The following is a 26,841-nucleotide window of genomic DNA, read 5'->3' on the forward strand; positions in this document are numbered from 1 at the left end:
CAGAGAACAGAACAAAATGCAGCAAACATCCAAAGAAGAGTTTTGAATGTTTCTTTCAAGAAACATGGAGAACTCTTCCTGTAGCCCCGACAGTCTCGGTCAATGTGTCCTTGGGCGAGACACTTCACCCGTTGCCTACTGGTGGTGGTCAGAGGGCCCGGTGGCGCCAGTGTCCGCCAGCCTCGCCTCTGTCAGTGCGCCCCAGGGTGGCTGTGGCTACAATGTAGCTTGCCATCACCAGTGTGTGAATGTGTGTGTGAATGGGTGGATGACTGAATGTAGTGTAAAGTGCTTTGGGGTCCATAGGGACTGAGTAAAGCGCTATACAAATACAGACCATTTTACATTTTATGCCTTTTAATATATTTTAAACTTAACCTGAATTATCAAGCTTCTCCAGGTCAACTGATGGGGAATTTTTGTGACTAAAAATCGTACATGTTTTATTTTGCATTATTATGAAATACAGTTATAAATGATTCAGAAGTTGTCTCCAGCTGCTCTTTGCCATGTTACAGTTTTTTCAGGCTACTAATTGAAACGCTGAGAAAATAACTTCAGCAGAAAGAAAAAAGAAATATGGAGTTAATAAGTGGAAATTTTGAGATAATGACAAAATTATTGAAAAAAAATCTGGCAGTGGTGTAGCTCAATAGGTAGAACAGGTCATCTACTAATTGGTGGGTCAGTGGTTTGATCCTTGGCTGTTCTAGCTTGCATCCCAAGATACCAAACTCCAAGTTGCTCTACGATGCATCCATCGGAGTGTGAATATTAGAAAGCATTTAGGCTTGGGTGAACGAGCCAAGTTGTATAAAGTGCTATAGAAGAACCATTTAGGACTTTATGGATGTCCTATAACACACCAGCACCAACCACAGCACATTCACCGCATATACATATCATGGAGGAGCGTGTTGAATCAAACCCCTCACCGAGCAAGACAAAGGGCTGCCACACCTGATGCGTGGCCTTTTGTTACCTAAGCACCTCCCACTATTCTCAGCACTGCTGATTCTCCTTGGGACCCCGGGGTTTCCAATCAGCTGCATGTAGAAGAGAAGCTCAGATTTCAAAGCAATCATTTTAATGGTCAAACAAAAACATTTTCAGGCAGATCAAAGGTAGGTGAGAAGAAAGTTCTCATAATTTGATGATATAGATTGAATCTGGGAACTCCAGTTATAGCGGGTGTGATTCTGTGTGTTGCACTAATTAGCTGATATCTGTGTTTGCAGGATTTAATCTGCGTGAAGGTCATTTTCCCAAGCTTGCTGCTCTTATCTGATACCATAGACATGGTCCTTCCCTTTTTTCCTTCTTTTATTAAGTCTGTGGCTCTAGTGACATAGCAGGGATGCTGTGGGTGTAATCAGCTACTTGCCGATATTCACACATGATCTGATCCTGTAGCTTCAAGCATCAATCTGTAATAACATTTGGAGGTTTAATACACTTTAAAAACTTCATTAATTCAGTCTTTTTCTTCTTCTTTTGGCTTCCACGCCTCCACGCTGCTCCGTTATAATCGTTCTCAGGTGAGAGGAAAGGTTGACTTTGATATTAGATTGAATACAGCTCAGAAAGGCTTCATTCGTCTGGACAGCAGGGCCGCCGTCTCCGCCTGCAGCCCCGATGATGCAGTGAAAGCTTCTGCATGGAGGGTCACAGTGGGTGGGAAACAAGGTCAACGCTCCCCACTGAGAAGGAGTCACGGTGACAAAAAGGCAGGTATTCTGTGCGCGTCGCATGCCCTGCAACCACGTTTAAGCTGCATTTAAAAAATGCAACAGAAGCTATACACCCCCACCATGCTTTTCTATAACTCTCCCTCAAGGATTTTAAACCCACCCAAGATTAAACCGCTCCGCTTGCCTCCCATCTCCTCCTTCACTCCCTCTCGTTTCCTTCCCTTTTTTTCCCTAGTCTGTTAGTGCAGCGATGCTGCAGAGGACACACCCATGCACGCTCTGCTGTCTGTCTGCCTTTGACCCTGAGAAGTTTTGCTGCAGTGGCCACAAGAGAGTGGCCCCCTTTTTTTTTTAGCTCCCTCTCTCTGTGTGTCACGACTGAAAAGAGGAGGAAAAATAAAAAGGTTAGGAGAGTGAGAATGAATTGAAAGGATCTTTCTTTTTTACCGGAGCATGGATGGAACAGGAGAAAACCTTTAATGTGGAGGAAAGGAATAATGGATCCTGAAAAGCTTTTTTTTTTTAGATAAAGAGAGATGACCACTTGTCACTGACATCGTGTAATTATGTTTCTTAGTGAGCCATTAAGTATAGCAGACTTTGAGTGGTCGTAAAAGGCGAAAAGAGGACAAATGAAAAGCTCATTTAACAAAGGTGTCACTGGGGGAAATGGATGCTTTTCATTAGTAGACAAACAAAACAGTACTTTTTGTCTTGTTACTACTATTTTCATATTGCATAGGAGAGAGGAGAGGATTATTCTACTGCTTGTTTATGTGTACACTAAATATGACTCTACAGACTACAGCCGTTTAGTTTAGCTCGGCATGAAGGTGGAAACTGTGCACAACAGCAGGCCTGTTTGTATCTCTAGTGCTCGGTAATTAACCCTCTGTACAGATGTGAAGTTTACGTGCACTCATAGTGGGCACGAACGTCATGGTAATTTGGGGATTTTAATGATTTATTGTTTTCAGGGTGGATCGGTTGTACAGCATACATGTTTAATAACTTTAAAAACAAGAATTGGGTCTGTAGGTTTTCATTTCACAGGCTCAAATATATATACACACGTTTTCACTGATATTTCGTTAAATGTCCCTTAGCAAATTGTACCTTTTTGGTAGCGATCAACAGGCTGGTGGTATAATTCTGGCTGGATTTGTGACTGCTCTTCTGGACAGAATTGGTCAAATTTTTACAAATAGTCCACAAATTTTCCAAAGTGTTGAGTTTGGGGCTTTGTGAAGGTTTTTCCAGGAGCTTAATGTCATAACAATGCCTGCTTTATTCATCCCAAACCACTTTTTATATGTCTGGGATCATTGTCCTGCAGGAACATCCAACTGTGTCCAAGTTTCAAGTTAAAGAATTTGGAGGTAGTCCTCCTTTTTATATTATTCCATCCACTATGTGTAATGTAGCAGTACCATTCGCACCAAAACAGCCCCGGAGCATGATGCTACCACCACCATGCCTGATAGTTGGTACAGTCTTGGATTTGAAAGCTGAATAATTTGTACTTATGTTCAGTTGTTTGAAGTAATGAGTATTGGTCAGTTCAATGAGTGCTGTCAAACAAATCCTCTTTAAGCTGCCAAAGAGAAACTACCAGCTGTAGTAAGTCATGAGCTCTAACCAGAGGTTAATGGGCCTTGGCCTTCTCAAATTAAAAGACATTGTAGAACCTTCAGCACAACTTACTAAAAGTTTTACTTGATTGTATGTATATATTTGAGCCTGTGTGTACACTTTGGACACTGTGTGGATTATAATATCTAAAATAGATTAAAACTTGTGCACCCAGTCCTTGTTTTTAAAGTCATTAAAGATCATTCCACCCTGGAAAAGGAACAGTTGAAAGAAAACATTAAAAGACAAAAATCACCACAAACATTAATGCCCATGATGAGTGATGAGACCACAACTGTAAAGTGTAAATGTAGACAAATCAGGAAAAGAAAGCAGGGCAAAGGACACACAGGAAGTGGATAGAACCCAGGCACCTGCAGTCGCCTATTAGAAAAGTACTGCCTGCTCAACCTCGTACTAGCTCTTAATGCTTTTTTACCTCTATCAGACATCCAGCGGTCTGAAGAGGACAGACAATAATCACGGGCAGAAAGAGGAAACTGAATGAATGTGGCAAGGAACTGAACTGTGGACATTGTGGTTACATTGGGGTACTATTATTAAACCCCCAAATGGATAGCTCACAGAGCCCATTTGAAATGGGATGCCTCCAACCTGCTGCAGTTTAATAATGCAAAAACAATTACCTGCAAAACCCAACACAAGATTCTTGTCTAAACTGAATCAGCTGAAACAAACAAACAGGCACCTAAAAGAAAACAGGTCTGGGTTTGGTGCCACACCTCCCTCTATATGTGCAGGTTAGCCTAACACATTAAATGAACCTTAAAGAGGGGGCCTTCTCAGTTTGTGCCTGTATTGTAAATCAGAGACTGACTAGTGAACACAGTGCAACATTTAGCAGCTAAAGAGAAAAATACATCCCTGAACAGGTGGTGGAGACCAAAAACAGAACTATAAGAGACTCACGTTCATCGGGTGGCCCAAAAATGGTTGCTCTGTTGCACCTGCTGACAGATTAAACTGCCAACAGGTTCCTATAATCAGCTGTTACATCCACAGTTCACTCATTATTTTTTCTGTCATCCTTATTAACCTGCTCTGTCGTCATTCATCCTTAGTGTTGACTGGCTGTGGAGGCCGGAGTCAGTGGAGTACGGGGTTGTAATTCATCTACTTCGCCTCCAACGACATCAGCGTTGATCATCAGGTGCTTTTGCAGTTTATCGTTTTGAGCCATCACTTTAGGGACTGTTAAAAGCCGATTTCCATGGGAACTCACAGTGTCACAAATATAAAGTATCACAATGAAGGATGCTCATATTAAATGGTGCTTAGGCACCAGACTCTTTTTCTACTGTTGACTCTGAATGATGTCAGCAAGAGTGGATATACCTAATATGGTCATCTAGGGCTGCGAGCACAGAAGCTCCACCCTCCTTCCTAAAAGCAGGCATAGGGGAGCGAAAATGTCCTGTTTCAGTCAGACTGAACTGAGGGGCTTCATCAAGACCCACTATCAGTAAATAAATCAAATCATGCTTAAATTACACTCAAAATACAGGAAAAAAGGTTTTTCTGCGCTGTAATTATCGATGCATTAATGTTAAGTCAATCCTGCAGGTAGTGAAGGTGGATTTCACTTAATCCATTTTATTAATATTCTGCTGCGCTCGGCTGGTTTCAGTTATTTGTAACTACCATTACTTAACATCAACCCTGAGAGCGTTATTGACCTTCACATGAAGGTGAACAGACATAATATGGCAATTAGATTAAGAGGATTGCTTTGAAGTGTTAAAGTTGCTTATTTTGGTTTTAAGTTTAAAAAACTGTATGTGTCACTGAGTTCTCAATCTTCCCCTCCGGCCGCCCGGAGATGGCGAGAAGAGATCAAACCTGACGAGTCGGGGTCGTAGAAAACAAGAGTTCTCCTTTTAATTTCTCCAGCCACAACATACTGTGCATGTACAGTACACACTCCCAGTTTTAATTTTATTTTGAACGTATCACAGTTTAAAGTTTTCAACTAAAAAATACAACACAAAAAAAAAAAAAAAAAAAAAAAGACATATGCACAAATTAAAACCTATAAAAAATATAAAAACAGTACTCTTAATCTCAATTCAACAAGTACCATTTCAATAACAAAACATTTAATTATGAAAGCACAAAAGAGCAGACAAATTAAGAGGAACCATTGCTTTTGCTTTGTTTTGTTTTTTTTACTTTAAATACAAGGAAAAGACTATTTTGTTTTTCGTAATCATGCAGAAGATGGAATTAAATAACAAATCAACCAAAAATAATATATACGTCTCTATATATCTCTCTGTATTAAATTTTCAAGTCAGAACTCCCGTCCCCTTACACAGGGAAAAAAAAGAAGACATGTTTAAAATAAAAACCGGAGCATCCACAATGCTTTCATTAGCTGCCACAGCGGCATGGGCTTTTATCGAAAACATTACATATCAGCGACATCTTTTTGGCACCAAAAAAGACGTTTACAATGGCAGTAGCATTTTGCAGTATAAAAGAGGGCGGAGCAGTAGCTCTTTTCCATTTAAAAAAGCAAACAAAGGAAAAAAAAAAACATTCTGTGCAGCGACATCAGTCGAGAGAGCGGCGTCTCCCTTCAGCAGTCATAGCAGCTCAGTCCTACTGCAGCATGCTCTTGATAGTCTTGTTGGTTGATTCATCGTTTAAATGCTTGGTTGTGTACCTGCAGGCGAGAGAGAGAAAAAGCAAATGTGCACTTCAGTAGAAGAACAAAGAGTGAAAATACTGAAGTATTATGAACAAAATATGCTCGAGCTCTCAAAGTGAAAGTCCTCGTTTAGCTGAAAACGTCCTCTTCAACAGAGTAAATGTTAATACTGAAGCATTTCCTTTCGTCCACACTGGCTCCTGATCTGGTGTCAATCTCCTCCAAACAGTAGAAGGCAGCTTTCTTTTCCTTTAACCTTTTGATCCGACTTAAGCCTTTTTGGATTATATGTAAAGATTTAAACTGTTACTAAAAACAAACCATCCGATGGGAAATCACACTTGTGAATGCTCTGGTTTCTGCTTCTTGAGTTGTAACATGTTCAAGGTTTTTTCTGCTAAAAATGAAGTTTGAAGCAGTTTTTTAATATAGACTTTATAGACTACACAGAAACAGGAACTATTGCTCTGCCAGGAGCTCTTATTACAAAGTAAGGAGTTATTGTTTCTGCAGTATTTGTACCTTTAAAAGATTCACACTCTTTAAATCTGAAGGCTGTGTGTTTTCGAGTGAAGCTTAATTTGATTCGGAATGAGTCGACACTGTTAACAAAAGGAAGCATTTCCACGTCTTATCGATCAAAACAAGCGCTCCGAGGCTGCGTACCAACGCCAAAGCCACCACACGATGCATTAATTGAATTCTTGCCTCTGTTTGTGATATTTTCTTTAACTCCAATTCCTACTAATTTTTCTCATCATGATCAGCAGCAGCAGCAGCAACAGCTTCCTTTAAAGACTCCAAAAGTGTGGTGTCTGCAGCTCACCTGGGAGAGCAGGCGCCCCGTATACTGAAACCTGCTCTGAGGCCATATTTTTAAAAACGCTACAATTAAATAAAAAAGAAGAATCATCCAGATCCAAGTTGGGCCATGCTGGTGGTAAAATCTTCATGTAAATCTGCCTGCAAGATTTTGAGAACTCCTGCAACAACCTGACACACCGGCCCGATCTGCAGTTTAAATATTGATGAAAATAACAGGAAGCTGCAGTCCTGCTTTGATGCGGCTGCTAATGAATCTGAAACATGGCAAAGAGCCCCAGTGTTTGTATTACTGTATTTATTTATTTATTATACATTGATAGCAAAAAATGAAAGTACACCCTCTGTCAATTCTAAGGTTTGCGCTATCGGGGCATAAAAGTTATCTGGTCATAAGCAGGTTTTAAAATGAGGTAAATACAGCCTGAGATCTGAGTTTTGGTTTTTTTGCAGTTTCTCTGAGCGCTGCTTGATCTGATCCTGGAGTGAATTAGCTGGGATGTCCACTCCTGTTAAGACTGACATTGCACTTATCTGAATGCTTCAGACCAGCAAACTGTCAAAACCTCTGTTTTTATAGAGCTGCTCACACTTGCTGATGATCGTTAGTCTATTGCATTTGATTAGCAGCAGCTGGCTGCTACTTGCCCTCTTAATTCCTGAGGAAGCAGTAAGGATGTACTGACTGCAAATAACGACACAGTGTAATGTGCCATGATGTTGTTCGTCTAAGCCCATCTTAGAAATAAAAGAGTTTGTACTTTCCTTGGCTGTGTTGTTTGTTTTGATACAAACAAAACTGTAAATTAGAAAATCTTCCAGTAAATGTCAGATAAATAGTGCAGTAAAAACTGCAGTATTCCCCTCTGAGCTGTAGAGGTACTCGAGTGAGCTTGAACTTTGACTTCATTATTGTCCAGCACTGCATGTGTCTAACATACACTATCATCCTCCGTCACATCAGTGTGGCAATCACTGAGAGAAAATCTGTCAGCTTTCGCATGAAAATAACCTCGTGTGGCCCGGTAGAGCCGGCCCGCCTCGGGCTCCCCACACACACAAACACACAGATGTAAGGTCGACTCAAAGCCGCCCTGTCAGCAGCTGCGAGAGCGAAGTGAGGTGGGTGAAATTTGTGAGGGCGCGAGGGGACCTGGTGTCACATGTAATCGGCCTTTGCGGAGAGGCTTTGACACCCAACCCGGATCAGGCTCACAGCTGACCGAATCCCCCGCTGGACGGCGTGGAGGATGAGTCACTGCGCTGAAGGGGATGAGGTCTGTCTGCTGCTTGTGAACAGGAACCAACTCATCCAACTCACAGCGTGAGCAGCCTGCTCCTGTTCAGTTTAAAAGCCTGCTCACGGGCTGCAATCACATTTCACGCTGGGCAGCAGGGATTTTTTTTTTTTTTTTTAATAATCGGAACAAGAACTGACCTGAGAGCGTTGAGAAGGCCTTCTACGCTGTTTGGCGGCTGATCTTTGAGGACTTTGATGCAGCCTTTCATCTGTGGAACAGAAAGAGACCGTTAGCTGTAGAAGAAGCTGCGAGTGAGAAGTTTGGCGTGAACGTGTCGACACTCACGTCGATTTTGGACGACTTGGCGAACGCTCCTACGGGATGGACGTAGTCGTACAAGATGATCACCCCGACCATCACCCTGAGGCAGAAGGACACCGTGTCCTCGCTTGTGAAACGGCTGCGATACTCCCTGACAGCAGGAGGAGGAAGAGGAGGGATTAGACGCAAAGTCGTGAATGGCGTATTTAACACGTGGAGGAGGTCACTTACGGTGTTTCCAGCATGACTTTGCACACGCTCGCCATTGTGCTTAAGCAGTCCGTCGTGTTCTCGATGGGCAGGTTCTTGTTCTGTAAGGAGGGAGGAATGACTGAGTTGATGCCCCCACACACACACCCACACACACACACACACACACACACACACACACTCACTCGCTCGCACACTAAAGAAAATAAAGTATCTAATATTTTAAGAGTCTCACCTCGGAAACAAACTTCGTTGTGCCGTCACTTAACGTCTTCAGCATGGGCGTGGCATCGGCGTAGAAGAGAGATATCCGATTGGCCAATTCATTGTTGACTTCATTCTCACCTTCTGCCTGCAAACAAAAAAAACAAAGCTTGAATCCACTGACTGCATGTTTAGTGTTCTGGACCTCTGATCTTAAAATAATCAAACTCATATCGCAGGCAAACGTGGTTATCTCTGTTATTAGAAGAGCTGCCAGTTAAAGCTACTTTACAAGGAGACTGAGAAAAGAAAGCGACCACGAAGGTGGCCGTGTAGCTGACACGCTTGGAGGGACATTAAAGCCACTTTGCGCTCTACACTGTGGAGATGCTGTGAAATTTTATTTAAAAACTCTGAATGAAAAGGTGCGAGAAAACATCAGGATGTATTATTAGTTTATTTGATGCGAAGCAGCTTTAACAGACTGTTCGTGCAGATGAAAAGCTGCTTCGTTAAATAAAACACCGACAGGAAAACACTGATATAAACCCTGTGACACAGCCCTCCTGCTCCTCCCTCCCCCGGTTTCCCAGCTGACTGCCGCTTTGCCGTTTCAGATGAGACGCTGAAAACACCTGGCGGACAACAAAAGAATAAGGCGTCTCTTGAACAGCCTGTTCTAAATTTGTCTGCGTATTTAAATAACAACAACACTTCCTGCCTTCATGAGAGCACTGACGGAATATGAATAATCGCCCCAAACTTTCAAACCACTTTGGGTTTTTTAACAAACGATGATGACACATGAGCTCAAAGACTGTTTGAGCCGGGACAGTTGCGTTTCATCTCGGATGTCTGAATGATTCAGTCGTCTGAGCGCTGACTAAACCGAGTGCGACGGAGCTGCGAGGAGGGACGGCGGCCCGAGCGTCTTTCAGCGGTGACAGGTCCTAACGACAACTTGTCTGGGCCCATTTGTCTAATGACATGTTCTGCTTTAAGAAATAAAAGCTCCTGTCAGGCGGGTCTGAACTGAGTGCAGTTTTGGTTTATTTTTCCTCATATGCAGCTAAAAATGACCAATTTTACTGCCCCACGTTTCCCTCAACCTCTGGCAGACCCAGGCTCAGGGAGGTGCAGCCATCTGCCATGACCGGTTGGGGCTGAAGGGAGGACGACAAGACAAAAAACACATCTATGGTATCAATTTGAAAATTCTACATCACCTCATTCTCGAGTTATGTTCACAAAGTTGGGTGTCCACACAGCAAGGTGCATATGAGCAAAAGTGCACAGAGTAAACTAAAGCCTAAAGGTGCATCCACATAGGACATCTCTTTGTAGCTGATGGTCACTCTATTGGAGATTTCAGGCTCCAGTTGCCTGGGTAACTCTGTAATGCATTTACCACCCCTTTATGTGTCGGTCAAGGTTATCTTAATTCACTTCAAAGTGCTGAATGACATTGACTTTCTCTGGTCTCCTTACACATGGACAGCATGGGAAGTCCTTGCATGTAAGTAAGAGGCACACATACAGGGAGTGCAGAATTATTAGGCAAATGAGTATTTTGTCCACACCATCCTCTGCATGCATGTTGTCTTACTCCAAGCTGTATAGGCTCGAAAGCCTACTACCAATTAAGCATATTAGGTGATGTGCATCTCTGTAATGAGAAGGGGTGTGGTCTAATGACATCAACACCCTATATCAGGTGTGCATAATTATTAGGCAACGTCCTTTCCTTTGGCAAAATGAGTCAAAAGAAGGACTTGACAGGCTCAGAAAAGTCAAAAATAGTGAGATATCTTGCAGAGGGATGCAGCAGTCTCAAAATTGCAAAGCTTCTGAAGCGTGATCATCGAACAATCAAGCGTTTCATTCAAGATAGTCAACAGGGTCGCAAGAAGCGTGTGGAAAAACCAAGGCGCAAAATAACTGCCCATGAACTGAGAAAAGTCAAGCGTGCAGCTGCCAAGATGCCACTTGCCACCAGTTTGGCCATATTTCAGAGCTGCAACATCACTGGAGTGCCCAAAAGCACAAGGTGTGCAATACTCAGAGACATGGCCAAGGTAAGAAAGGCTGAAAGACGACCACCACTGAACAAGACACACAAGCTGAAACGTCAAGACTGGGCCAAGAAATATCTCAAGACTGGTTTTTCTAAGGTTTTATGGACTGATGAAATGAGAGTGAGTCTTGATGGGCCAGATGGATGGGCCCGTGGCTGGATTGGTAAAGGGCAGAGAGCTCCAGTCCGACTCAGACGCCAGCAAGGTGGAGTACTGGTTTGGGCTGATATCATCAAAGATGAGCTTGTGGGGCCTTTTCGGGTTGAGGATGGAGTCAAGCTCAACTCCCAGTCCTACTGCCAGTTTCTGGAAGACACCTTCTTCAAGCAGTGGTACAGGAAGAAGTCTGCATCCTTCAAGAAAAACATGATTTTCATGCAGGACAATGCTCCATCACACGCGTCCAAGTACTCCACAGCGTGGCTGGCAAGAAAGGGTATAAAAGAAGAAAAACTAATGACATGGCCACCTTGTTCACCTGATCTGAACCCCATTGAGAACCTGTGGTCCATCATCAAATATGAGATTTACAAGGAGGGAAAACAGTACACCTCTCTGAACAGTGTCTGGGAGGCTGTGGTTGCTGCTGCACGCAATGTTGATGGTGAACAGATCAAAACACTGACAGAATCCATGGATGGCAGGCTTTTGAGTGTCCTTGCAAAGAAAGGTGGCTATATTGGTCGCTGATTTGTTTTTGAATGTCAGAAATGTATATTTGTGAATGTGGAGATGTTATATTGGTTTCACTGGTAAAAATAAATAATTGAAATGGGTATATATTTGTTTTTTGTTAAGTTGCCTAATAATTATGCACAGTAATAGTCACCTGCACACACAGATATCCCCCTAAAATAGCTAAAACTAAAAACAAACTAAAAACTACTTCCAAAAACATTCAGCTTTGATATTAATGAGTTTTGTGGGTTCATTGAGAACATGGTTGTTGTTCAATAATAAAATTATTCCTCAAAAATACAACTTGCCTAATAATTCTGCACTCCCTGTAGACCTACATGAAGAGATCTCATTTCTTCATTAAACTGAATTTGCACCTGGACCTCACTCATCACAGTGATGAACAGGTGGAAAGAAAACATGACATTTTGACCGTTTTACCGGGAAACGCACAAGCGAAACAAAGTCCATTAAAGCAGCTCTGCTGCTTTAAGCTGTCTCAGTCAGTCATAACAGCGAGGTAGCAAGCACAATGCGCAGCACTGACACTGGCATTGGCCTTCATTATCAAAGTGAAGAAAAGGTAAATTACAGGAGAAATGATTATACACGTGTTTAATACCAGGTATAAATACTACTCCACTTTCCAAGAAGAAAGTATTTAACCAATAAATGCTGAGCTAAAATTCATGCCACAGTCGTTTCCAATGCTTCGATATTTCCTGTGTTCTATTGTAAATAAAATCTGGTTCATAAAAATCTGTAAATCATTGCATTCTGTTTTTTAAATTTACATTTTAAACAACATCACAGCTTTTTTTGGTACAAGGTTTGTTTTATGCCAGTTTAAAAATAAATAAATTACTGTCAGTTTAACTTTAGTCTGTATTTAAAGTAATTTGGGGGCTTATCCGGGATTTATGCTTCTGCGTTAACAACAAACCCTTCACCACAACTTATGCCAGAAGCTGCCGTGCACTTCCCTAGAAAAATAACTGTGCTGAAGGCATCACTGTGACTGGTCCATTCAATACTGTTGTTTCCTTCGACTTTTTACTCTGCCACCATTTATGAAAGATACTGGAAGATAATGGCTTAACTTGAAGAGGGAAACCACAATAACAACAACCAGTATTTCAGCAGCAAAACTGCAGAGCTACACATGCAAACCATAAAGGCGACTTATGTCATACATTGATTCAATGCAAGACTAGCAAATAAGCTATAAGCTGCCACAGATGTCTCCTTCTGATGAGGAACGGAAGTCATCAAAGCCACCAGTTTGTGCTGACAAAAACAGAAATCTTACAGTTGGTTAACCACTGCATCAGCCGGTTAGTCTGTTTGGGTGCTTTTGGTATTTCAAAATATAATTCTGAATCATAATAAAAGTGTTAACACCAAAATCAGGAACATTAAGACCCAAACCACTCCTTTCAAAACCACCACTGACACAAACAGTGAGTTTTACCTGACAGAACATGGGAGTTGTTAGTTTAATTAGCGTGACTTTTGCATCAATTCACACCCAAACTAACTGCTTTAATAACCATAAATGCACAACAGCACAGACAAACCATCTGGTCAAGCCAGCAATAGATGAACCATTCCCATGTTTTGCAAAGAAAAAAATACTCGTTTTGCCAATGGAGTCTGGTGGAGTGAAACAGCTTCCCTTCTTCATCAGAGAGAGCCATCTGTCGGCAGCAAAAGCAGTGATAATGTTCTAAATATAACACACATTCAAACCGACACTGATTCTCAAGCAAGGCCAACGCTGATGGTCAGTTGATGCTGACCATGTCCACAGCACCACGTGTGTTGAGTTTCTGCACCAGTTAAAAGCCTTCCTGAAGTGAAAACCGTTTAGTCAGTAAAGTCAGTGTGGTCAGTGTAAAATAAAAGAAAATATATAATTTGTGGGTCATATTTTGATTTAAATAAAAAGTTCTTGCAACATCACACACCAGTAATTTTAGTCATAGTTTTCATCGTTCTTTTTTTTCTCATGGAAAAGAAGACGATGAAATGCACTGACACTTTAGTCAGTGAATAAAAATATAAAAAAACCCTAAATATTCTAGAGAAGCGAGACACAATCAGAACCAACTGAGTGGTGCAGAGAGGCGGGACAAGTTTAAAAGTGATCCAATCAGAAGTAATGTCCTTGCGCAGTAAGGTTAAATATGAACAATTTTATGTGCCCACGGGAAAGGGTACAATCTGCCATGCTCCCCGTTTCTCATGAAAGTGCGACAAAATGTCAACGCCTAAGAGGAAGAGAAGAGGAGACATATGGATGCATTTCACAAGGAAAATAAGATTCTCACCAGTAAAACCATGAGAAACTTTCACACTTTATATTTAAGTCAACTGAATCAAGTTTAGTCTGCTATAATCTTTCGATTTTTAGTCGACTAAAACTAAAAGAATTATAAGATTATTACAGACTAAATTATGACAAAAATAAAATAAAATTTTACTCAAAAATAACACCATCTGCTACGCTCTAATAGCAGCTAAATGGGCTGTAAAACCAAAACAAAGAGCTAACAGATGCTAAAAAAGATAAAGGAGAAGTTGTATGTCAGAGATGGGCGCAACATGCTCACCGGTACATTGTTGATCCGCATTCGACTCAGTGTTCTCCTATAGTAACTGAAGTCATTCTGAATAGCTGGATTTGTCATCTGCAAAACAGAAATATAAATATTATATATACACATATATGTAAGCTTGGAGGCAATCTAATACAGAGAGAGGGGAGAGAGACAGCCTGCAGCCAGACATTCAGCTCTGGATCAAACACACCATCGTCATGACAGAAAGCTTTAGCCAACAAGGCAGAAATGTAGCTTTGGGGGGGAAATGACATAAAAAGAGCACTGATACAATTACTATTTTATGTGCTGAACTGGATTTGAATGTCTGACACTCATTCTGCCCCCTTTTACGTCCACATCCCTGCTCGCCCTGTCAGCAAATATTTGGTTTTTTTCCTGCTGCCGTGAGCTTTGGCTGTGGGTCTCATTAAGGAGAGGCGAGGTTAGAGTGAGCACAGGACAAACGCAGGCTTATTCTCTGACGTTATGCACCCTCAAAGCCTCAGATAAAAGCCACAAGGCTCCATTAGCTCCTTTGACATGACTCCCTACAATGTATGAATCATCTGGTTTTCAGTGTGGAGCCAAACTGACCACTTTTTTTTTAAAGGGAAGCTGGCCAACCAGAGAGCTTCTTTTCAAAAGTCACCACAAGCGAGTGCTCGTCATGTGGCTAATTATCCTCATTCCTGCACGAGCTTGTCACAGTCAAAGCTGCGCTGGCAGCATGCTAATCCTGCTACAATAGGCTGGTACTCAGTCTGCGTCCACCGCGTCCACCAGGAGAGACAGGCTTCCTCGCCAGGGAGGGGCTGCACGGCACTCAGACACTTTAACTAGGTCAGAAGCCCGTGCATGGGTGTGAAAGATTGATGAATGGGCCTGGCATGCCACCTTGCACCACCTACCTTCATGTTTTTCATCCTGCCAGCCTGGGTAGTGGGCACTAATTGGGACATCGCTGCAAACCGCCTCAGGGAGTCGGGGAGCCTTTTTTTTTTAAAAACGTTTTCGTGTCAAAGGAGCAGGGATGTGGGCCCAGTGTCTTACAAGATGAGTGCTCACACAATTATGTTTCTGACAATGGACATTTGAGCGACAAATGTGCTTCAATCGCTGCTTCGTTTCGGCAGTTTGTGTCTGAATTCAAACCAGATCAGACTTTTAAAGTTCCCTCTGCCTGTCGTTTATATAAAACCTGCCACGCTGTGCAAAACTTGGCTCAGGCAACAACAATTTGCAGACCTTTTTCCCCTTGCAATAACCCTTATTGGCCATTTCACTGACATCCACAGTATCATAAACAGCAGAGCAGTATCAGGGCTCTAATTAAATGCTAATCATGCGCTCACTGGCGGCAGCTTAAAACTGCACAGAGCTAAGAAAAAAGAAAAAAAATCAATCCAGGGGCATCAGCAACTTGTTGGACGATTGAGAGCAAAGCCTACAGAAGCAGCTAAAATTTGACACTTAAAGAAATAAAGAGCCATACTTTAAGCTCGTCGAAGCGCAGCGTGAAGTGGAGGATCTCTGCGAACTGCTTGGCCAGCGCCTGCTCCCGCTCCAGGTGTTGAGTTGGGTCGCTGTAAGTCTCGCTGGTCAGAGCACCCAGGAGGCTGTGCAACGCTGCCTCTGTTAGAAAAAGACAGACATCTGTGGTGAACCTGCATCGCTGTCAGAGGACCTCGATTGGGCTTTTACTCGTTTAATGAAGAGCCTGACAAAGGCCTTGAACAGAGACAGTTTAGCTGATGTGTGTAGTCTTCCAGGTCATCAGTCAGAGCCACTGAGTAGTTTTACATTCAGGTTTTTGCCATTCAAGCGCCAGGTTAACAGCTCAGGCAGCACTATATGCAAAAATGCAAAGGTCAGGGGAAAGAAGAAGTGCTGCATGTAGCATGGCAGAGTGATCAATATTCATGTTTGAAAAGGAGAGCAGGGCAAGAACAATGGAGGAAAACACGCAGCTGCAGCTAATAGTTATATTCACTGTATAGTAATGGTTAATAGCTCAGTTACACTAAAGTAAAAAGAGGATGCCACAGTAATTTTATTGGCAAGATACATTTAATTGCATGTAAACTCAATGTGCTTAACATTTAAAAAAATAACTGTGGTTGCCCAGAGATTTTTCACATCTGTCAACCTCTGGGGAACCACATACAGTCACACAGGTTGATAACAATTGGTGAAGATTTGCAAATATCTGCAGACAGGGTCAACATAGAGAGACAGACAACCATTCACACCTATGGGCAATTTACCAGTTAACCTGACACCACTAATTACATGTCTTTGGACTGTGAGAGAAAGTCGGAGTACCCAAGTATAGAATGGTTTATAAAGCAAACCATTCTATACTTGTGAGAGGTTTTTGCTCTGCTGATTCCATTATATGTGTTATATCACTGTAAACTGAATAGCCTCACATTTTTAGAGAACTTGAAAAAAAATCATTGAATTTCCTGCAGTTCTGGGAAAATGACAAGCTTCTGTGACTCTTTAATTTAAAAAAAGCTAATACGTGGAAAAACATTTTTCCAATTAAATGATAGAAAAAAATACCTAAAGAGTCCTAAAGTAATACAATTACATAATTACATGAGTTAAGTCATGTATAAGTGGAAAAAAGAAAGAAAACTCGAGTCTTTCTTTGTCTCTTTATTGTTGGGCCTTGTAGGAGGTCAAGGAGCAGCCTGATACGTGACCAGTGCAGGGTGTCGGCAGGCTGTAGCATCCTGATTAAGACATAGACAAATAATGAGGCAGCGGTGGTGCCCAAACTGCCCAGGGCCCAGTGCCAGTCTCAAAGGGGGGGAAGGGTGGGGAGGCCTTTGAGAAAGGAGAAAGGAAGGGGGGGGGCTTTCCTGCTCACATGCAAATGAGACATGGGACTAATTATCTCATTGGCATGAAATGGGTGGGGGCAAGATTTCATTCAAGCAGGATTACACTCATTGTTTTGACACTAAGTAAATACAAAGCCTGTGCCATGCCGTGACATAGCATACCCACGGACCAATGATTAAGCATGCAAGAAGAGCACCGGCAGGGAACCAGGGAGAGGGAAATGTGGCGAACAACTTCCAAGCAAGTCAAGTTATCAGACAAACAGATCTTGTTCAGACACATAGTTCTGAAGAAGAAAAACTAAAAGAGCTTTGAAGCCCAGAGGGAATTTTATTTATAGATGCAGACAGTGCTTAGAATTCAGTCTAGAAGACGAAGGGAGCCTTTAGTAATGATATAACCCAGACAAGCTGAACATCTGATGCAATAAGCTACCAAATGGGCACTTTAAATAGACTTGTGTATTTTACAGTTACTGTTGATTACAAATGACGATGCGCATGTTAGCGTAACCCAGGATCAGTGTGATTCAGACAGCGGTCTACTTAAAATAATCTGAAGATGACTTTTCGAAGGACACAGAGCTGGCAGTGCAGTGCGGTAAATTGAGCACGTCTGCCATTCAGTAATGACTCCCATCTGCTTGGGCTAGCGTTCGCAGCGAAGCAGCTGATTAAAAATGGCCTCAGCACTGCAGCCCCCCCCACCCACACATCCCCAATCCTAGTCAAAACAGAAGTTAAGATGGAGCTGCTTAAAGGCCCCCAGAAATGAGCCACTCTAGTATGTTGGGAAGTCGTGCGAGGGCGGGGCGCAGGGAGATGTCTGATCTCGTCAGGTCACGGCGGAGCAGGCGAGCAGAACGCAGGCATGTAGACTGTACTTGCTGAGAGGGGCGGGGCCAGATGACAGCGGGACTCAGACTTTTCTAGATCCTACTTTTTCCTAGGGGACAGACTCGAGAAGTTTTCACCGTTGTTAAAAGGAGCAGATCTAAATTTAGGTATCGACAAAAGTTCTGTGAAGATCAGTATCTCAAAGCTACGTGGCTGTTATGAAAGAACAAGCTGGAAGGGGATAAATGTTCATCTATGCCATATGCAGAGCCTGCTACCTGAACAAGGTCTTCAGCTCTACAAAAGAAAACATCAGCTATTGACATAACTGAACAATTAAGCGATTAATCAAATTAAAGTGTATTAAACAGCCGGTTGCAGCTTCTGGGGACTACCTGAGGGTCTGGGGAAGTCCCCAGGTTCCTCCCAGTCCTGTTCTTGTGTTTGCATTTGCAAACAGGAACTCCTGAGTGAAGTAACAGCCAGCAGTTGGTAAAGCAACAACACCTCTTTTTGTGGTCTTTCATTTTCTTGTAATCCTCCTGTAATTCTCTCTATACTGCTTTTTCTGTGGTGGATGCAATCAACAGGTTTTCTCCTTCAGTCCTTCAAGATCAACTTTTTTTTAGTTTCTGTTTTCTTCCATTTTTAAAGTCTAAAATTTATGTGTTTTGTCTGATGTTTTAGTCATGTTTACACTTTCCTTTTTTTTAAAAAAAAAAATCCCATTTGCAGGTGCCATATTCATGTCTTCAAACTATCCAGGCCCCCTAAGTGTGGACCAAACATTCCATCATCGTTACTCTCATGCTGGAAAAGGCTTAAAAACACACTAAAACAGAGATTTAGGAACTGCGATGGGCCCTAGTTCATGCAGAGCACACTCAAAATAAATGGAGTGCTACTTTTCACAATTACTGGATCCATAAAAAAGCATGTCCATAAACATAGGAAGCTTTTTTCAGTTTTTAATAATGCATAATCTGTGGTCTATGACATGGTTTTCTTTCTATGGTAATATTAAGATGTCACCTTGGAGCTTAGGTAAGCTAATTACCCGTTAAGTTTCAGCATTATAATAAAAATGAATCCAACTACGCACAGTCCAACTTTTGCCACTCCTACATTTTTGACTTCTGGTCAAAATCTGTATAAAGATATGAGCTTTGAGTCTGAAGGTTTGTTCTAAGAAATGTACATTTTTATACTGAAGCCAACTTTAGTGTTGGTGTAGCAGGATATTACTGTCCCCGATATACAAAATTTGTGATTTTTTTTTAATGTTATTATCTATTCTTGTGACAAATTTTAGGATTTCCCATGTATACGTGTCCGCTCATTCCAAATGCATAGGTTCTCCTCTTTTAGGGAGTCCTGTTTGGATATCACCATCCTGGCGCCTGAAGCCTAACGTCCAGGCAGGGAAATAGAGCAGCGCTCGAAACTGAGATTTGACCTACTTTGTTACATAACAGCCATCACCAGGCTGCTGCCGCCGCCCACTGACTGCCTTCTCCACCGCCACTGGGATTACAGGGTCAAAGGGGTTGAGGGCACTGACGCATGCCGGGTCCCCTCCCCTCAAGCCTCAGGGTCATAAGAAGATCAGGGAGCAGTGAGCTTACACCCCCACCCCCACCTTGAATCCATGCTAATAAGACCCTACAGAGGTCGATGCACAGTGCAACGCAAGCAGCATGTTGAGACGGTAGCATGTAGGCGGGGTTCAAAGCACGCGTGTATAAGACTGCATGCTATGAGTATGTGTCGCACATCTTGCGCAGCTCAGCAGCAAATCCTGCCGATGCAGAAGCGGACAATTAAGGTCGCGCTTACATCGGTATGAGGTCGCTATAAAATGCCTTGCACATGAAGGACACCGGCTCTCCCCGTTAGTCATTAAGACAACAAAACCGCACAGACGTTTCAGCAGCTCACACTAATCTACGTTTCCAAGCGAGGTGTCACACACAAGATCGTTTTAGCTCTGAAAGAAATCTCAGAGGACACCTGAGTTCGCTCCACTTGAAATGGTGCGTGTCTGAGGCTCAGTGATGAAGATCTCAGAAGCAGTGATGTAATTTTTCCTGGCCTACATAACACGGTTACTGTAGAGACGGCGCAGGCAGACACAAACCTAATCTCTGCGAGAACTCGTAGAACTTCTTCAGCTTTCCCACCAAGGGGACCACGGCCGCCCACGCCTTCTCCTGCAACGCCTCATCGTTTGGATTCTGGATTGCCTGGAAAGAAATACAACACGGGTGTCAAACTCATTTATGCTCATGGGGCACATACAGCCCAGTTTTATCTCTGGGCTGGAGCAGAAAAACCACTGGATTATAATGTGAAAAAAGAAAAGAAGGGGGGGAAAAAAAACCTCTTTCTTTTACCGTAAAGAAATGTTAAAAGAAAATGAGTCACATATTTACAAATTACTTGATGCCTCTTAAGAAAAATAAGAGCAATCTCAACGAGTCTGTGTTTTTCATATTTTCCATTTTCTGTCATTACATAGAAACAAAACAGGTCCTTGACAGACCACTTTGGTGTGGTACAGCAGGCCAGGGGTAATGTCTTCATCAGTAAGGAGACAATAAAACTGATCAGGGCTCTGGCTTAGATGAAATCAGCAGTTACAGATGCACCAAAATGAGATACGAGAAGCTGAAATTAAATAAATTTTAACGGTTCATTTGTAGGTCAAGTCTTTAAAAACAGACTGAGGCTAAAAGACAGAACAGTTTTAATGGCCCATGAAGGTCATTCCTTTGATCTTTGAATCCAAAATTGATCATCTGCTTTATTCTGCTCATTTGTGTTCGAAAAAAATGATACAAATTCCTAAAGCAACACCTGATAAAGGACAAGCAACACCTCCACCACCTCATAAATGCACACCTCCTTGTAATTCTGTATGAGTGTGTCCTGCGATGAAGGGGTGGATGAACGTACCTCTCGGATGTCCGGCCCCGCTCCCTTGTAGGCCTGCAACTCGTCCAGGATCGCCTTCGCGTCCTTCAGCACCACATCCACCTCTTCCCAAATCTCTCGCTCTGCTTCTGTGGGCTGGGCATCTGCAGGGGACACACACCAAAAAAAAAAAAAAAAGGAAAAAGGACCAACAACAAAGTCAGCTGGGCAAATCTGATTGGGATCTCATCCATATTCACACTGACTCAACATAAAGTAAAATACAGCTCTAGGACATCTACCACACCCTCAATATCACAGAAAGTTTAGTGAGCAACTTTCAATTATGCAAATGAAAGTTCAGTCAAATAATCGTCTCTTCCCACTGCTTCCCATTAATTTTTAACACCACCCACTTTTCCCGGCCGAGAGCAGGGAAACCGGAAGATAAGAGAAGATGAACAGAATGAGTTATCTCAAAATTTGTAAAAGCTCCAGCCATACAGTTTTAGGGTTTTTATTTTGGCTAACATTATTACCAAATGTAACAGCACGGCATGGAGTGTGTGTCTGTATTAGTGTGGGAAAATGCAGTCCTGGAGACACAGCCTGCAGTGGGAACTACCACAAAAAGCAGTTTTAAGCAGGTGCTGGCAGGTGTTTGTCTGCCGGCAGACAGTTTTGTTTTATTTTTCCCCCACCAACACAAAAGTGCTGCAACCACACAAGATCCAGCCACAAGACTTCACAGGTGTGTAGCTGACATCAAAGTCATGGTAGAGTTCGTAGGTGGGTGCAGTCCGACTGAGTTAAAGGTGTCAGAAGTAGGCAGACTTACAGGCCAGTGCCATGTTCTTTTATCATTTAGAGAAGGAGCTACACCTGTTTTATCTTCAAACCTGCTTTAATTCTTCACAGCACCGATTCAACAAGATGCTGGAAACATTCCTCCGAGCATTTGCTCCATATTGATGTGACAACATCACGTCAATGGTTCTGGCAGATTTGTAAGCTGCACATTTGAGGACATAACTCTGTCATGTTCAAGAAACCAGTTTGAGATGATTTGATCTTTGGGAGATGGTTCGTTTTCCTGATAGAAGCAGCCATTGCACAAAAGACAATGAGAGACAATGTGGTCATAATATGGTCAGCAACAACACTCAGGGAGGCTGTCGTGTTTAAATGATGGTACTAAGGGGTCCAAAGTGTGCCGACAACATATCCCCTCACCATTACACCACCAGCCCAGACTGAACTGTTGATACAGGCAGGCTGGATCCATGATTTCATGTTGTTCATGTCAAATTCTGACCCTACCATCAACATCTAATGACAATTTTTTTAAAAACTTATCAGTCCAGGAAACATTTTTCCAGCCTGTGTGATCTCTAACTTCATTTTAAACCCAGATGTTGTAGCTTGTCTGCTTCAGGGAGCGTTCAGAGATGCTGTTCTGATCCTCGGTTTGAACTTTAGCGGGTCGTCTTGACTACTTGTCCAAGTGCCCTGAGCTGCTGTCATGTGATTGGCTCATAAGACATTTGTGTTAATATGCAGCTAAAGAGGTGTAAATAGTGAAGAGGCCAGTGAATATGAACCAAGCCATGGATCTGGAGAACTGTTCATAATAATACATTTTATTTTTAAACATGAAACTAGTTAAAAAAAATAGTTTTTATTCATTTTTATTTTAAACTAGTTATTTCTATTTGCTCTTCAGAAATAAAATTTCAGGCTCTAACAGCATTATTAAAGAAAAAACTTCATACAGCATTGCTCAGTATTGTAAAGCATCAGTTGTATATAAAACGGTGGTATTCTTTCAGTATAAAAACCACCTCCAAACACTCTGAGCTCTATGAGAAGCCGTTTCCTCTGAAGGTATGACTGACTCTCTGGGTTTGCCAAGTGTGAGAATAGCACTGCACAGGTTCAAGCCACGCTGAGGGCCCTTAGGCTACACCACAGCCCGACTTCAGTGCTTTATATTTGGGGAGGGGGCACTGCTGCACCTCTGCCCTGATTGATATTCTGCACACATTCCAGCATGGAAAAGGCAGGTTGATGGAAAAGAGCAGCAGCCCTAGTGGTAGATTTGATTCCTTTTGCCGCTGGGAGGAACAGTGTAAAAGATAAGTGGTGGTGAAAAGATTTCAGTTTTGGAGCTGGTAATGTTATGGTAAAATATCCATGCGATCCATATCGGGAGAGATGTGGAGAAATTGCTTAAAAAGAAAACTCACTTTCAAAATCGAGGAAAAAATTGGGCTCCTGTTCCAGATCTGTGCATGTCAAAACTTTCAGTAGGTTCCCCATGTTATGATACCTGTTGAGAGAGAAAAAAAAAAAGAAGAAGAGAGAGAAATCAATAAAAAGAGAAGAAGAAGTAGAGTGCAGCAGTGAAGTGAGCAGGTGGTGATGCATTGTTGTATCCATGCACCTCACTCCCGCTCTGCTTCACTGCTCTGGTGCCTGTATGAACTCAGTGATACCCCAGATGTGCCCACCGTTCACATACACCAGCACTCCCCTCGGACACTCCCCAGTGTGTGTTTCCTGCACCCAGGCTCTCACCAACCAGATGTCAAACCAAAAAAAGGCCCCAAAAATAAAAAACACAGTTTGACTTCTGCTTTGCTAAACTTCTTCCCAGCATTGGCAAACCTTTACGGGCAGCCGCATGCAAACGAATCCATTTTACCATCGTCCGCAGGGATATCGCTCATAATTTATGTTATTCATGAAGTATGTAGCTGTTTGCTGCACAGTGCATCCAATCAAACATTCATAAAGGCCTTCTCTGTTTACTGTAAGTGAATCAGACTTAGAGCAGTACTAAGAAATTCACTTAATCATCTCTGCACAATCAGATAATGCAGCTGCCCAAACATCACATTAATATTAAACATGCCTTGGCAATGCAAGCATGTACGATGAATGTGGTACAGTAAACAAAACACTTGCACTGTGCTACAGCAGTAAATATAAGGCCAGAGTTACAGTTTTGGCATCCATAAATTTGCAAGTTGAGTGAATTTCCTCATCAGACGATGACTGCGAGGCTCCGTGTCTACCAGGTTTGGACCACCTGGATTTGTCCACAAGATGCTATGCTACAAGGCACCAACTACAGCCTCGAGAAAACTACAATAGGATCGAGTACTTGTCTGTGGTGTCTGTAGAGAGTGTAGCTATAATCCCAGCCTAAGACAGCAGCATGATACAGAAACCTAAAGCATATTTTTTTTAATATTTATTAACCAGTGACCATTGCACCTTTTTAGAGCATAAGGCAGGGGTGTCCAGCTCCAGGCCTCAAGGGCCAGTGTACTGCAGGTCAGGTTAGATGTGTCCTTGATCCAACACAGCTGATTTAAATGGCTAAATTACCTCCTCAACATGTCTTGAAGTTCTCCAGAGGCCTGGTAATGAACTACTTATTCGATTCAGGTATGTTGACCCAGGGTGAGATCTAAAACCTGCAGGACACCAGCCCTTGAGGTCAGTAGTTGGACACCCCTGGCATAGGGTATCAAAGTGGACCTCTTAAGCTCATTTCTAGCTTCACGTTTGGACTCCACTGGAGGAGCTTTGCATGATTTGTGGTTCAAAATAATCCTTGGGTCAGTCTGAAACGAGCTGGTTTAGCTTTCCTCCCTTTAAGTTTCTTCTGATTCGCTGCTCCCCATTAAAGAAGGTTTGAACAGCAGCTGTTTAATATGATCCATATAATCCATCCTTCCATCAAACAAAGCACAACAGGTCATTTGTACATCTTCTTCATGGTTTCTAAGACTAATAAACTGTACAGGACAGGCACCAGTTTAGCTCACAAGGTGAGCAGGCGACCATACGCCCCAAGGCTGAAATGCAGCAGACCAACCTGAAGCTCTTTGCCGTGCATTTTCACTTCAGTTGCTCTCTCTGCTTTCCTGACCCACTCTCTACTAAACTGTCTACTAAAGCAAAAGGCTTCAAAAATCTCTACAGAACAGAAAGTGAACCAGACAGAGTCACAATCGTGGTCCAGCTAAGAACGGGAACCAAATCCAAACAGCATCCCTCCAAGTTTGTCTCTTCCTGTGATCAATGCTGCTTAGCAGTGTTTCTGACAGTCACATTACACAACAATGAGCTCAAATTCATTTCAGTGGAGCTTCTGCACACCTGAGCCACGTGCAAGCTTCTTCTTTTTTTTAAATGTACTCTGATAATAAAACAAATGAGTTCCTGCTTAAAACCTAGGTATGCCAATTTCTTGCTGTACAGAAAGCTGATCAGTGAGAGTCAAAGAATTTGACCTGTAAGCAGAAATGATAACATCATTGATATCATTAAAACTGATCAATGGTCAGCGTGGTCAGTGTTGAGCTTTTTGTTTTAAGTGCCTTAAACTATTAAGATTAACTGGGTAAACAGATGTTAAATGGAGTACAGATAGAGCAGCACCAAAACCAAAGCAAAGCCTGAGCACAGAATCTGTATTTGCAGGGACATAAAGAGACACCGCAGTCCAATTATCCAGAATTGAGATCAGCTGGAGATTTCTGCACCAGCAAGGATGGCAGTTAACTTCCAGGAGATAAATCTAATTTAGAGACAAACTGTTTAAGCTATCTAACCAGATTTTACTGGTTATTCTATTAACTTTAAGTTTCAAAGGAAAATGTTAATTCTGCTCAAAAAATGAATATGCCCAAAATAGGTGACCAGACGCATTTGAAGACAAGAGCTGAGATTTGTTTAGAGACTTGCTACCAGAAGTGAGTCATACTTTTATACAACTACAGCACCAGGGTTTCTGATCCTTGGAGGAAAATGTTTTTGCCACACCCGTAGGAAAAACCAGAGCACTGCAATACAATTATATGTTTAACTTTTTGTTTGTCTATAATGGGCAAAAAAAGGGAGAGCAGGACAATGAAAAGATTTCTGTCAAGTGTGTTTCTGGAAACAAACTCCTAACTTTACTGCAGGTAGGCCAATCAAAGTCACACAAATTTACCAGTGTGCCCTCACTCACTGTTAACTGGAATTTGTTACCACCCAGTATGATTATGGTTATTTATGTAGGGCCTGTGAAAACGACCCAGTTTTTGTGGCTATGATGATCTTCAAGTGCTTTGCAGGTATGAGGAGGCGATAGACGAAAGAGACGAAGACCCACACATACAGTATATATACTGTATATGTACACACACACACTCTCACAAGTCAGCTGCGAGTTGTGCAATGAAAAGCGGCACCCTTGCGCCGCTCTCTGCTGTCAATCCTCCGACCCCTCGAAAGCGCAGAGCTACAGAGGCTGACAGACATTTGATAAGTCAGAGATCTGCTGCAGTTTGTAGATAGAGAAACGATGGCAGCTTTAGCCCTCGGTGACGGGGTGGAGATGGACGGGCTTTGCGAGAGAGGGGTCGGTGCAGAACAGTGACGCAATTCAATTTTGGCAGGCAGATGTCACCCGAGATGAGTGGCAGGTGAAGAGCCAAAGCGTTCGAGCGAGGGTCTGCAGAGACGGGGGCAAATCACGCCAGCGCAGGTGATTCTGGAAGACAGGGAGGTGCTGCGACAGAGCAAAGTACGCACTCAGCAGTCAGGAGCAGAGGTTGAGACGGGGCGCTTTTAAAATGCATGAGATGCATCGTGTAGGGAGGATTCTTGAATGTTGAAAACCGAGCACTGGGTCATGTCCCTTTTTTTTTTTTTTGTTTTCGAAGTGCGATGAGCAGACAGTTTTTAAATGACTGAATGACAAGTTGAAGCTGAATTTGTCCAAGTCGTCATTTGCCCTGTTTTGTTTTTATTTAGTTGTTTTGTTACAAGAAATAGATTAAATCAAAAAATAAATATTTGTTAGTAGGAATCCTAAATTTAACTTGAATATATTCTAATAAATATTTGGTGTGCATGTAAAATGAGCTTCTCTCTGATTTCCTGTGCATCAGCATGAAATCAGTGGATGAACAGTGATATTTTTTTACTTTTATTTACTTCAAAAGCGCCTCTTCAAACTGTCTGTCACCAGCCAAATCCACCGACCACCTGCAAAGCCCCACCTGCCTTGTCCGGTCTCATCAAACTACCCTCC

The 26,841-nt window shown here is 42.4% G+C and overlaps 1 protein-coding gene across 1 annotated transcript in view; it reads right to left on the reverse strand.

Moving 5' to 3' along the window:
- Positions 1-5,197: 5,197 nt before the first annotated feature.
- The window catches only part of cyribb (CYFIP related Rac1 interactor Bb), a 44,091-nt gene continuing 22,447 nt past the window's right edge, over positions 5,198-26,841 (reverse strand). The window contains exons 3-12 of the mRNA XM_084939573.1: positions 22,994-23,076; positions 20,790-20,911; positions 19,972-20,077; positions 15,641-15,780; positions 14,158-14,235; positions 8,824-8,940; positions 8,610-8,689; positions 8,403-8,529; positions 8,255-8,325; positions 5,198-6,009 (exon numbers count right to left, since the gene is read on the reverse strand). Of these exons, the coding sequence (XP_084795699.1) occupies positions 5,946-6,009; positions 8,255-8,325; positions 8,403-8,529; positions 8,610-8,689; positions 8,824-8,940; positions 14,158-14,235; positions 15,641-15,780; positions 19,972-20,077; positions 20,790-20,911; positions 22,994-23,066 (978 nt within the window). The 5' untranslated portion in view covers positions 23,067-23,076 and the 3' untranslated portion in view covers positions 5,198-5,945. The remainder of the gene's footprint in view (positions 6,010-8,254; positions 8,326-8,402; positions 8,530-8,609; positions 8,690-8,823; positions 8,941-14,157; positions 14,236-15,640; positions 15,781-19,971; positions 20,078-20,789; positions 20,912-22,993; positions 23,077-26,841) is intronic.

This window comes from Perissodus microlepis, chromosome 9 (assembly GCF_051167445.1).
Source record: "Perissodus microlepis isolate ML-2025 ecotype Zambia chromosome 9, ASM5116744v1, whole genome shotgun sequence".
NCBI classification, from domain to species: Eukaryota; Metazoa; Chordata; class Actinopteri; order Cichliformes; family Cichlidae; genus Perissodus; species Perissodus microlepis.